Genomic DNA, 12,851 nt, shown 5'->3' with positions numbered 1-12,851 from the left:
AACAACTTCAGTTCACTTGATTCTTCATTAACTCGTCAAGCACTGGCCAATCTCCAATTTACTGCAGAGCTCAGTAGTGAGGACAAATGAAAGATCTCGGATCACTCACACACTCATACCTATGGGCAATTTAGAGCCTCAGATTAGCCTACCTACATGTCTTTTGACAGAGGAAACCCACACAGACTGCACCCCGAGAGAACTAAATTTAGACCCTAGTTCCTGCGATGGAAACGCACTGAGTTCCTCAAAAGGGGTAAAGTTCCTGCGGTGGAAACGCGGCTTTTGTCCCGTGCGGGCTGCAGGACAGATGAACTGATAGCACTGTTTGATAACTGCAGCCTGCTAGCGTGCTGCCAGCACAATAATGCTGTTTGCATTCCTCAGGAGATCTTCTGTCATCTGATAGCCACACTACGCTGTTCATCATTCAGAAGGAGACTTCATTTTAAACGTTAAAACTCCTAGAGCAGCATTAAAAAAATAAGTTAGCGGAGGAAAGAGGACTCTGTGGGAATATTTCACAAGTGCAGTCCATTACTTTGGCATTTCAGAAGTTTAGCAGATACACTGAATGACAAGGAATGGACAAGACGGATCGTAAAGGCTAAATTGTTTGATTAGTCCAGATATACATCTGGACCAAGTATCACCTCTCTAGGACAAGCAGGACACCGGGATGAGCATTAGACTTTCAGTGCTTATTATAGCGACCCCTATCGGCCAATCAGTGCCACTTTTGGTGTCAAAGATAGCCAACTGTGGGCCAAAATGGACAAAAGTTACCAATTTTTAGATGAGTCATTGGACAAAATACGAGAGGAAAATGCAAGGCATCATGGGAAATGGATTGACCTGACAAATTCCAAGTGGATTTATCACTGTATCATGATTTTACAGCAAATTGCATGTTTTTGCAAAATTTTTAAAATTGATTGGCTAATAACTTCGCAAATTTTTGACAAATCCCTTAGCTTTCCTCAAACTATGTTCATGCATATCACCTGCCCTGTGAAATTTTGTATCATTCGGACTTATGGTTCATGAGATGTTTTTAAAAAAATTTAAAATGGCGGAAAGAAATTATAGGCAGACATTATAGTTCCCAATCGCAAAATTGTTCAGAATGTCCAGCTGCAGATGTGTATGAAGGTTCACTTCGCTAGGACAAAGGTGGTGGCAGCAATGAGCCTTTGACTTAGAATTCTTGTTGTAGTGCCCCCTATGGGCCAATCTGTGCCCTTTATTTATGGCCAAGTTACGCGTGGCCAGGACTATGTGTGTGCCGAAATGGACAAGTTACCAATGTATGGACAAGTTATTGGACAAAATACAGGAGAATAATAATAATAATAGGAATTCCAGCAATTACAATAGGGGGCACCCTACATATGAAACGAATAAGAAAAGATACAAAGATTGTCGAAAGAAGAAGGAATACTAAATGTACAGAACGGGAGATGTAAATAAAACTAAGTTTGAACAAATGGCTCAAAGTTAATGGTAAAGCCCTGACTAAGTGGATACAAATGGGAAAATCCAGCAAGAATGTTCACTATTTGAAGAGTTCAGGTAATACCAAGATGTAGAAACAGGGTCAAAAAAAAACTGTCCAAGAGATCCTACACAGGGCTTTTTCCTGATGTTCAACATGAGGTAGATAAGGACAGTCAAGGCAGAGAGGAGCTTTATGTTTATTAAATGTTTATTTATATTAGTTTATAAAATTTACAGTAACTCATGATCAAGAAGCGTTTGGTAAAAACAAAAGAGCTGATGTTCCCACCCATCAGCTGGAGTGGGGTTTAGGTCCGGCTCACAGCGCACAGCAGGTGGGGGGATGGGCTGCGGGTGAACCCCACAGTCGATGTCAGGTCCAGCTCGTCCTCGGACACCCCCGGTGGTGGTGTGAAGTGGAACCTCTGCAGGAGGAGGGTGAAGAAGAGGAAGAGCTCCATCCTGGCCAGGCTCTCTCCCACACAGGCCCGTCGCCCTGCCAGGGAGAGATAATCACAGCACATAGATACAGCTACAGGAGAGAGAGATAATCACAGCACCTAAATATAGCTACAGGAGAGAGAGATAATCACAGCACCTAAATACAGCTACAGGAGAGAGATGACCAACTTACTATAAATACAGCTATGAAGGAAAGAATCATAGGGCATAGATACTGGTGAGCAAATCCAGAAACTTTGTATAGCAAGGGTAGAAAGATAATCAATTTGAATAATTCCAGTGTTTTAAGGTGACTGATAATCCCAGTGGTTTTAGGGGTAAGAGGTAAGGGGTAAGAGAATCTCAGTACCTTTTTATAATTACAGAACTGACAGAGATAATGACAATGTAATATATATTGTCCTACAGGGGAACGAGAATCCTTGAACCTTTTTTTATAAGAATAAATCAGACTTTATAAAATCAATACAGAAATAATTACAGTCCTTTTCTACAACAGCAGGGGAGAAAGATGGTAACAGTCCCCAGTGCTTTTTCACACCAGAAGGACAGCGTACTTTCATTCAGGTTCTGTGTACCTCTGCTGACCCCTGGAAAAACCGGAAAGTCTACAGACTACTCTTAATACAAACTCCTCTGACTGAAAACAGCAACCTGTGGATCAGGAAGCTTACGTGTCATATCTGCTGCATTCTTGCATTGGTTCAGAGAGCTTTGCTTTGCCATGCGCTGCACTGTGCTGTACCTGCAGAGAAGGGCATGAAGGCGTCTCTCTTGATGAAGCAGCCCTTCTCATTCAGGAAGTGGCCGGGGTTGAAGCTGTGGGGCGTCTCCCACTCTTCCTCGTCCCACAAGACTGACGTCAGGAGTGGGACCACCATTGTTCCCTGCACAACGTTAATTAATTTAGTCGAGTTGCACTAGTACCTCAAAGCAGTAAGAGGGATATAAAAATGTTGTGGGCTCTGCAGACTGGAAGGAAGAAGAGAAATAGAGAAGGGGAGGGAGAGAAAGAATACAGATGAAGGGAGATGATAAAACCTTCTTGATGAAGTGTCCCTGGAAGGTGACATCGCAGGTGGTGGTGTGGGGAAAGTTCAGTGGTAGAATGTTGCACAGTCTCTGGATCTCGTGGATCACGGCGTTTGTGTAGGGCAGGTTCCTCCGGTCCTCCACCCGGGGTTCCCGGTCCCCAATGACCCAACTCAACTCGTCCTGAACCTGATCTGCACCCCGAAAGAAAGAGAGCATCGTGCTGTTTGTTTGTGTGTGTGTATGTGCGTGCGTGCATTTCCCCACCTTGTATGTGGGGGTATTTGGCCATCAGCAGTAGGCTCCATCTCAGGGTGGTTCCAGTGGTATCCATCCCTGCTGCAAACAGGTTGCCGACAGTATAGTTCAGGTTGTTGTTGTGGAAGTAGGAACCCGGCTGGTCTGACTCCTGAGAGGGAACAGGTGGAAAACACCATGGAGATATAGACTCTGTAGCCAGTTCCGAATACACCGCCTCCAATTCCTAGTGTCGTAATTTTGCTAACATGTCTATCATGTGGTACCTTATCAAATGCCTTTTGGAAATCTTAGTATATAATATCATAAACCTTACTATAATCAAAACACTTGGTAGCTTTTTCAAAGAATACCAGAAGATTTGTCAGGCATGACCTATCCCTTAGGATGATTATTTCCAAGAAACACTTCTAACTTGTCTCAGATGGATTCCAGTATTTTACATGTGATGAAAGTTAAAAGGAAAGGCATGTAGTTTCCTGGATCAGTACGATCCCCTCTCTTATATATTGGCATTATATTACCTTGCTTCCAGTCCTCAGGTATTTCTCCAGTTTCTAAAGACGATCTAAAAATACCTGCCAGTGGTTTAAAGATGATCTCTCCTAATTCTGTGAGTACCCTTGGATATGCCATCAGGACCTGCTGCCTTAATTGTCTTTAGTTCATGTCATTTATCCAGTACTACTTCATCATCTATCACAATATCTGCCAAGACATTCTGTGTACTGAATATGCCTTCCAGTCTATTAGTAACCTGTCCTCTTGCAAAGCTCTCAAAGTAACTATTTAAGGCATCAGAAATATCTATATTCTTATAAAACAATGCTCCTTCTTAATTGCGGAGCACTTGATATCCTCCTTCACTTTCCTTTACCTAATACAGCATTGAAAGAAACATTTAGGACTACTTTTTGCATCTTGGGTAATTTGCCTTTCAAAGAACCTCTTGGCTTCCAGTAGGTCTTTTTTTAACCTTAGCATACAATATCAGCCTTATTACTTCCAGTGCTGTCATTTTTTATACATCTCATACAGTTTTTTCCCCCTCAAACTCTCCCTTATGGCTCTGTTCATCCACTGGGGGGAGCGCTTCTTCAACTTACTTTTCCTTACCTTTGGAATAAATTTACAATGCACTTCAAGAATAACCCTTTTAAACTTTGCTATGCTGTCTGCCCCCTAATGATTTGAGTCCCTCACTATCACCAACCGCCTTTTCCAGGAGGATGTGGCCATCTGGGTGCCCAGTGGCTCATCGGTCCTCCCAATCTCAGGGTCAAGAGTCAGATCAAATTCCTGCAAGGGCTGGAATCAATTTGACTCCACAACCTCTGGAGATGGAGAGGACTTGCACCCTAATAAGTGGTGGTGGCGGTATATCAAACACTGGACACGCAATCTTGTTCTTCCTGTCCATACCTCCTGCTGCCGAACCAGGAAGGAGTCCACAAATCCCCTGAGGTCCTGGGAGTTGAGTGTGTCCTTCTGTCCCTGCGCCAGCCCCTTGATCCCTTCTACCAGGTTTTCTGTGATCTTCAACATCTTGGTACGTTTCACCAGCCACCGGCCACAACACCAGCGCAGCCAAGGGAGCATGTTATAAAGCTGCAGTAAACAGTCAAAAACAAACTCGGGATCAGAACCACAAAACGCAAAATATTTAAAAAGGAAAATTGCTGCCAAACTTTCTTTCTTCCCGTTTTAAGAAATCACCAACTGCACCTCTGGAGTCACCTCTCTTTCACCTGCAGTGCATATGAGGACAGACCTGGGTCACAAACTAAGACACCAAAATAATGGTAAATCACTAACAATTTAGAAAGAACACCAATGTTTATATTTTCAAATATTATCATTGCCAGGATGGTAAAATGGTTACGCAATCTACAGTGTATAAGTCCAGTTTATAGAATTAATAGAATTCAGGCTGTGGCACAGAATTCCAGAAGTATTCAACATTAATCCCTCTGAATGCAAACAGACTCTGTGAGTATTTTCAGCAAAAATTGATTTTTTGAAATGATTGTGCATTCGGGATAATTCCTCCATATAATTACTGGAAAGATGGTTTGTTGAAAATGACCAGGGGAACCTCTAAATATTACCAGCATGTAAAGGGCTAAAATTTGAAATATGTAAATATGTATTTGACCCAGGTTTGTAGACCAAAACATAGGAGTACACAATGTGCTCATCTGTGATTCAGTAGCCATTTCCCACAGAACTACAGAGCACATAGCGCTACAACAGAGAGCTGCAGCTGACTGGTGGAGAAAGATCTCTTGCACTGAGAGAAACTGCTGGCCCCTAATGTGCCATTAAGGGGGAACTAATGCAGGGGGGTCACATGAGGAACCCTGGCTGACTTAACCCACCTTACTCCCGGAAGGAGGACAAAAATCTACTGACCCACAAAGGACTCTCTTACAGATCCCTAAAGACAGAACCCAGGCAAGAATCTGTCTTGACAGTGGGCCCCAGCTCAAGCCTTCTACCTTTATACAGAAACAGACCAGGGTCAAATACGTATTTGTTTTGGATTCAAATAGTTTTCTACGCTTTACTGATCTTGTCTGGTACATTGGAACCACTGATATACTCTCGAAAAGTGCAAACCCCGCCAGTCTGGTCATACTGGCAGGCTCAATCACACCAGGCAAGATCAACAGAGCACAGAAAAGTATTTGAAGCCAAAACAAATACGTATTTCACCCAGGTCTGTACAGAAGGATAATTACTTAACAGTGCGCGTACCATTATTTCAACTGAAGACAGCCGGACAGCTTCTTTTGTCCTCTCGACCATTTTGTGAAAGGCGGGGTCAGCGTAGTCAAAGCGGCAGCCATACATGATGGCGCTCAATATGTTGGAGACGGAGTACTTCAGTGGCTGAGTGGTGTCGAAAGGCTCACCTAAAGACCAAAATAAAGAATGAACAAAAACCGTTTCTTTCCGCCCAAGCAAAGGTTCTGTTTCTTTTAAAGGATAAAATAGTTTTCGTTATTTTCAACATGTTTACTCAACCGTGAGATCAAATTAAAAAAAAAATAATTATACACAGGTAGGCTGCAAGAAATGGATTGCCCGACATTCTCTGGTCAGGATTCAGTCAGCATTTCTTCTTAAATGTTGCCTTTAAAAATAAAAACCAGCTTTGTTTTCTCCCATCACAAACGCAGCTTACGGTGTTGATTTTTGTGATTGAGTCAAAGCGGATTGACACCGGGCGAATGAGTCCAGGCCCATTTCTCCCTCACCCTTAAAATTCCCAAACACCTCGGCGAGGTGGCGCGACTCCTCGATGATCTTCTCCTCGCTCCCCCTCTTGCCCATCGCGAAGCCGCGTAGGTTTTTGAGGGAGAAGCGTCTCATCACCTTCCAGGAGTTTCCGTTGGCAAACGTCACACCTGGGGAGAGCGCAGAACGCCACAGCGGGGGTAGAAACTAAGACCTGCATTTCACACGTTTCACACATTTCTTTTATCTTCCGCGAAACGTAAAAACAACTGCTGCAGTTTTGAAATTGGTAGGTCTGGTATCCCGTTTGCAAATAAACACAAAACGTGGAGGACAGTTCAGCGGTAAGACGAAACACTCCGGCCAGCTAGCAAGCACCTAACGGACCACCTTCACTATCAGCTGTCGGTCCATGAAAGTTGTAAAAAAACCAGCACTTTTCTCCAACTACCCATGTTAACAGCTGATCCTCCACTGGAATTCCTTGCCTTGATTGTCCAATACTGCACTGTTGTAGTGCTGATTCTGTGAGTATCAAAATGCCAGCGACAGCTGTGGTAACTAGTGTGCATTTCAGGGCTATTCAGCTGGGTCTGAAAGCATCCCGCCAGAGACAGACTATTGGCCATTTGATCACTGTGGGGAAAAACCTCAAAGACTGTGGCTACATCCAAATGGATAAGTGTTCTAAGTTGTTACGTTTTTCGGAGTACAGGAAGATGGCCAAACCAACAGATGGACAGGATTGGACTGGATTACATACCGTGTCCTTGCAGAGCATCTGTAAATATGGGTGAAATTTCCCGGTCTCCAAACTCTTTAGCGTAGTTGACCAGCGCCTGTTTGACCGTCTTGTAGCCTGCCAGGACGACCACCTTCTTGGGGCCCAAGTGTACAGTGAACACAGATCCGTATTTCTTAGACAGCTGGAGAGACAGAAAATGAACACAATTTGAATGGCACTGCCTCTGTGACAGTAGCTAAGCCATAATTTGGTGGTCAGTGTTTTTTTGTTTGTCACATTCATAAATGCAGGACAAACAGAAGCATCTAGTAGTGAGCTACGATAAGCATTTTTACTCACACCCTCTTCAGGTGCCAACTTTTGCCTCCTGTTATTCCAGCCTTTCATTTAATTTAGTTTAAAAGGAACACTGCACAACAAATTTACATGTCAGCAGTTTCATCAGAGATAAGTATAAGAATCTCTACTCTGCTCGCCATTGGCAGGTAAACGGACACAAAAACATTTACGATGTCAGCATGAAGGTGCGGACAAATTTAATGCGGTTTTGAAATCATTCAGGATGCTATTCCACGAGTGATAGCCATTTAAAAACCTAAACATTTATGCCTGCATTCATGCAGGTGACTCTCGATAAGAGGGTCTGCTCATTGTGAATGCAAACCATTCCATAGGCTGAAATGCAGTGGTTCCTCTTTGTGAACCGTCAGCTGAACAGAAAGTCAGACAAGATAAAATCAGCGAGTGCATGTTTTTAAAGGATAGAGATTTCATATTAACCATGATACTTCATAAAAAGTAAGATGCGCGTCAAAAATTATTGGAAGATTTCAAATTAGAGACCTTTGTCATGTGATCAGCATTTCCGGTGTCATTTTTAAAAGAACCCTTCCCCTTTGGAGCACGTGTGTATAAAGTTAGCTCTGCAGTACCGTGAAGCCAGCAGAAAATATGGAACCAAAGCAGATGGCCAAGTTGTGCTGGGACATCCAGACCAATTTTCCTTCTGGTGTAAAAGACCTTTCTCAGGCATCACACTTTATGCTACACTTTCTCCCTGCTATTGCATTCAAGGTTTTTTTTTTTTTTTTTTTTTTAAATCAGCTAGTCAATGACATTTTATTCTGTGGGCCCTTTTCTTCAACCCAGAGGAAAGACATCACAAGTTTGATTTGTCCTACCCTGAAAAACATTTTTCTTAACAGATGCATTAAAATACCACTCCTGCACTTTGCCAAAACAATTGGCCCTTTTTTGTCCTTACCTCACAGAGACACACATGGAGCTGTTTGAGGTCCAGGTGGAGCAGGTTCCCAAGGAGGGGCAGGGGTCTGGGTCCCGGTGGGTCTTTTCCCTGCCCAGGGGTGGAAGACAGCAGGTAGAGCAGAAACAGCACCAGCACCATCTCCAGGAGGGTCAAGGGTGGGGGCATCTGGGGTAAAAACCCCTCCAACACGGCCATGGTCCCCCACTGAACGAGCCAATCAGCTGCAAAATTACAGGGTCGGGGGGAGAGGGGGGTAGGTAGTTTACACCGAATACTCTCAGGTTGTGCTCTATTAATCAGCCACAGCATGAGGGGTTCTTGATATCACTTAAGTTGCCAGTGGTGTTTGAGGGGCAAATCTTTCTGTAATTAATAAGCTCCAATTATTGTATTTTTCAAAACTTCACAGAAAGGTTAATTTGACATACGTAACTCAATATTAAACCAAGGGAAATTTCTTTTAGTCCTAATTAGTAGTTAAATGCCGATAATGTCTAATTGTCCAACTAGAAAGACATGGCAGTGATTCATTAATTGTGACATGTATTTATACAGTCAGATCTTGCCACTGTTGCCTTAGGCTTGCTCCTGTGGGGGGGGGGGGGGGGGGGGGTTTAGGCCAGGGTTGTCAGTGAAGCATATTGTGACAATCGTTTGTGAAACGAGCCATGTGAATAAATCTTGATTTGATCATTATCTGATCCTGGTTGTCATGCAAACTTTTGGAGTAAATTACTTAATTAGGCCAAATGCCATCTTACATATAAGCTACAGTTCTTGTTAAGCACATGAATGACAACCAAAGACTGTTATTTTTTTTCCCTATATGAAATGTTTTGGTGTGATTTAGTCTACCAGTGAACCAGTGTTGGTGTATGCATCCAATTTGCTCATTTAGCTCATTTATGTTAGGTGCGCTCCTGCAGTTGCCCTTGACCAAGGAACTGGCCTCAGAACTGGAGTTGGTCCCCAGGCACTGCACTGTGGCTGCCCACTGCTCCTAAGTAACTAGGATGGGTCAAATGCAGAGGACAAATTACCCCGCGGGGTTCAATAAAAGTATATCTTAGCTTATATCTTACATCTTAGATGGGGTGACTGGTGGAAACAAAAAACCTGCATACACACCAGCCATCCAGGATCAGTATTGCCCAACTCTGGTCTACGGAGACCCCTTTAAACTACTGATGAAACTATCATCAAATAAATGAGGGATACAAAGTACATCTAAAGCAGGACCTTCCACAAAGGGGTGTGGTTCACGGGGCACTGTGTAGTATGTGTAAAGAGCTGGTCTTGTAACCTAAAAGGTCACACGTTCAATACCCAAGTTGAACACTGTTGTTCTGCGGGTTAAGTACCTTCAGCAAGGTCCTTAGCCTGCATTGCTTCAGTATTTAGCCAGCCGTATAAATGGATGCAATGTAAAAAGTTGTGAAAGTTGCTCTGGGTAAGGGCGTCGGCTAAAAGCCTGTAATGTAATGTAATGGTTCCTGGGTTAATAGCAATTATCAGCCTAGCATGCTCAATACGGTGTAAAAATACTGGGCAGGCCCAGGCCCAGTCTACCATTATGCAAGGAAAATCAGACCAGTAATTGTGAGCCAGCTGATGCTATATTGAAACTACAACGGTTGTCACGTGCAGGCGGGGTAGTAGGGAAACGAGTGTGGCGGTTCTGACCATTGTTGTAGTTTCAATATAGCAACTTATTTTTTAAGAGCACATAACAGCATCTAGGTGCTGATATTAATGAGTGTCATTTATCACGTAGAACAAAACGTGAAATTATCTTAAGCGTACAATCACCACATACATTATTTTCGGCAGAAAACGAAATCCCTATGGGAAAAATGCATTGGAAATCTGACGAGGGAACCCATGGCTCATGCGAACTTACTTTCCGGTTTAGGACTACAAACTAACACCATAGAGCAAGACAACCAGCAAGTGAATTTTCTAACCGTTTATATACCTCAGCAGTATTCCAATGCTTTCCCATAGGCATTTATATTTCTGTAGAAAATAAGGTATGTGGTTAATATAGGCTAAAGATAGTTTTACATTTTGATCTACTAGGCCTACATAAACGACACCCTCTAGTCTCTCAATCGTGAATTTCGAAGCCGGTACGTGTTTTAAGAAAGTAAGCTGCTATATTGAAACAACAAATGCCTGCGGTCGCATACTGCCTACCACCACTCAAGTTTTGACTATCCGACCTGCACGCGTAAACCGTTCGTTGTATCGATAGTTTCAACATAGCAACCTGTTAACAACAGACTTTTTAAACGCACGCGATGGCTCCGAAATTTATTCGAACAAAGTCGAACAAAACTTGACATTCTCTCAAGGTTGTTAATCACAGGCATTATTTTCTGCAGAAATTGAAATCCCTATTAGGAAAAAACCATTGGAAACTTCCGGATAGCCTACAAAAAGACGCCAATACTGTGACACTGTGTTACTGCACTTTCATTAGAGTCAGTGGCTAATGCCTGTGTTTGCACACTGTTTCACAGGCCTAAACTGCATGCAGATTGGAAGCGTAACACAAAAACCAGCGGTGACTGTGGTCCTCCGGGACTTGAGTTTGAGATCCCTGCTTTACATTCTCAGAATAATCCTCATTCCCAAGTCCTAAATTTTTACTATGATGCTTACTCTTGCCTCAGTTGACAAATCCCAGTTTACAAAGTTATACACCGCAGGATAAATCCACACTAGCATGTAGGTACTTACATGATTCCTTAGGCTTGTGCCTTTGAAGAGGATTCTCTGTGTGATCTTCACTTGTGGTAGAACGGATTTCCTTGTAGATTTATAAAAAAGAATTTCATGGATTTTCTTTATGAAATTCTCTCAGATTGTCCGCCCTCGTCGGTGGCTGGCTTGATAATAATATACTTTTTGTCTAACAATTTAATAGCGACTCTAAAAAAGTAGTAGCCATTACACTCTGAACCGTACGGGTCAATGAAAAGTGACTAGCAATTACAAACTTTATACCTTGTGCCTGAAATAAAAATGCTGGTTCCTGTCCACCAATCAGGGACAGGAAACCAAAAGGTCGTTATCACTCAGGCCCCAAAAGGTCGTTATCACTCAGGCCCTGTTCAGACCTGTACTTTGTATCCAGATATATCCAGATAGTGTCTAGATTCAGTCGAGACGGACGTCTTGTGATCGGATCTCACTTCCCTGCTCAGTATGCAAATAAACACGTACATAATTTCCGTTTGCAAAGACCAAATGCGTTGTTGTTTTTAACCGGCGGGAGGTTAAAAACAATCGGTATATATATGTTTTTAATCGGTATATTTTTATACAGTCTATGGCAGCAATGCACTACCTGTGCCTAGTCTGCCGGAAATTAAAAGAAGAAGTTTGCAAAGACCTTGGCGCGCGGGCAAAATCAAAACAAAAACAGACTGGGTGACTGGGTCTATTCCTTAGCGTGTTCCAGGCAAACCAAATCGCTCAAGACGTTTGACGAACTCGTAATATGTCTCTGCGCTTTTCGAAATTGTCAAACGTCGTGGGCAAAGCCAGTTTACGCGATTTGAGAACCAACCAAAATTATAGGCAATCTGCGTCTGTTTTGCTCCAGAAAACGATGACAGATAGGTCTATCAGCAAACATGGCTTAGCTATGCCCAGAAGTTCTCAATAATAATAATATTTTCCAAGAAATTACAAAAAATCGTTGACAACGTTTCTTTAGGTTCAGTGTCTTTGACTGCTACCACATAGTGGATGCGATGATAAGAATATTTTCGGTTACGCTGACCTATAAAACGCTATTCCAAAAGCAAAATTAGACGTGTTATACATCGTTAGAAAGTTTATACTCTCACTTACTGAATAAATGAATTGTCAATCAAACCAGACTGTACTAAAAAGGGCGACAATGCCGTAAACAACACGTATGGTATTACCAGAGACTGTAAAAAATATGGACAAAGCTACTGTGACGTCACCCATTGACTCTCCGTGGGTCTCTAAAACACGTTTTGAAGCGGGCGCGGCCATGCTGTCGATTTGGAGCCAAAACCATAGAGTTAAGCGGCTCTGTTTTTTTACAATGTGATTGACAGTCCGGTGCGGAAAAGCCCATCAACCTGAACGAACGATTGCAGAACGAACTTGAGAATCAGAATCAGAATCAGGTTTTATTGCCAAGTAGGTTTACACATACGAGGAATTTGTTTTGGTCAGGTGGTGCATAACAGTGAACAAAAAATAAGATAAATAAAATAAAATAAACATAGTGCAATAAAAACATAACAGACATAACATAACATAAACATAGTGCAAACGGTAAACAGTAAACAATAAACAATAGTGCAA

The 12,851-nt window shown here is 42.6% G+C and overlaps 1 protein-coding gene across 1 annotated transcript; it reads right to left on the bottom strand.

Annotated features, from left to right (window-relative positions):
• Positions 1-1,676: 1,676 nt before the first annotated feature.
• LOC118219613 (cytochrome P450 2K1-like) lies at positions 1,677-11,602 on the bottom strand. Its single transcript, XM_035402931.1, has 10 exons — positions 11,244-11,602; positions 8,499-8,722; positions 7,253-7,415; positions 6,510-6,659; positions 6,007-6,164; positions 4,672-4,857; positions 3,259-3,400; positions 3,001-3,185; positions 2,705-2,846; positions 1,677-1,993 (listed from the first exon to the last, which is right to left on the bottom strand). The coding sequence occupies exons 2-10, from the start codon at positions 8,694-8,696 to the stop codon at positions 1,806-1,808; spliced, it is 1,512 nt and encodes a 503-aa protein (XP_035258822.1). The 5' UTR covers positions 8,697-8,722; positions 11,244-11,602; the 3' UTR covers positions 1,677-1,805.
• Positions 11,603-12,851: the final 1,249 nt, after the last annotated feature.

Source organism: Anguilla anguilla, chromosome 2, assembly GCF_013347855.1.
Source record: "Anguilla anguilla isolate fAngAng1 chromosome 2, fAngAng1.pri, whole genome shotgun sequence".
Lineage (NCBI taxonomy): Eukaryota > Metazoa > Chordata > Actinopteri > Anguilliformes > Anguillidae > Anguilla > Anguilla anguilla.
This window is presented reverse-complemented; position numbering and strand designations above follow the sequence as displayed.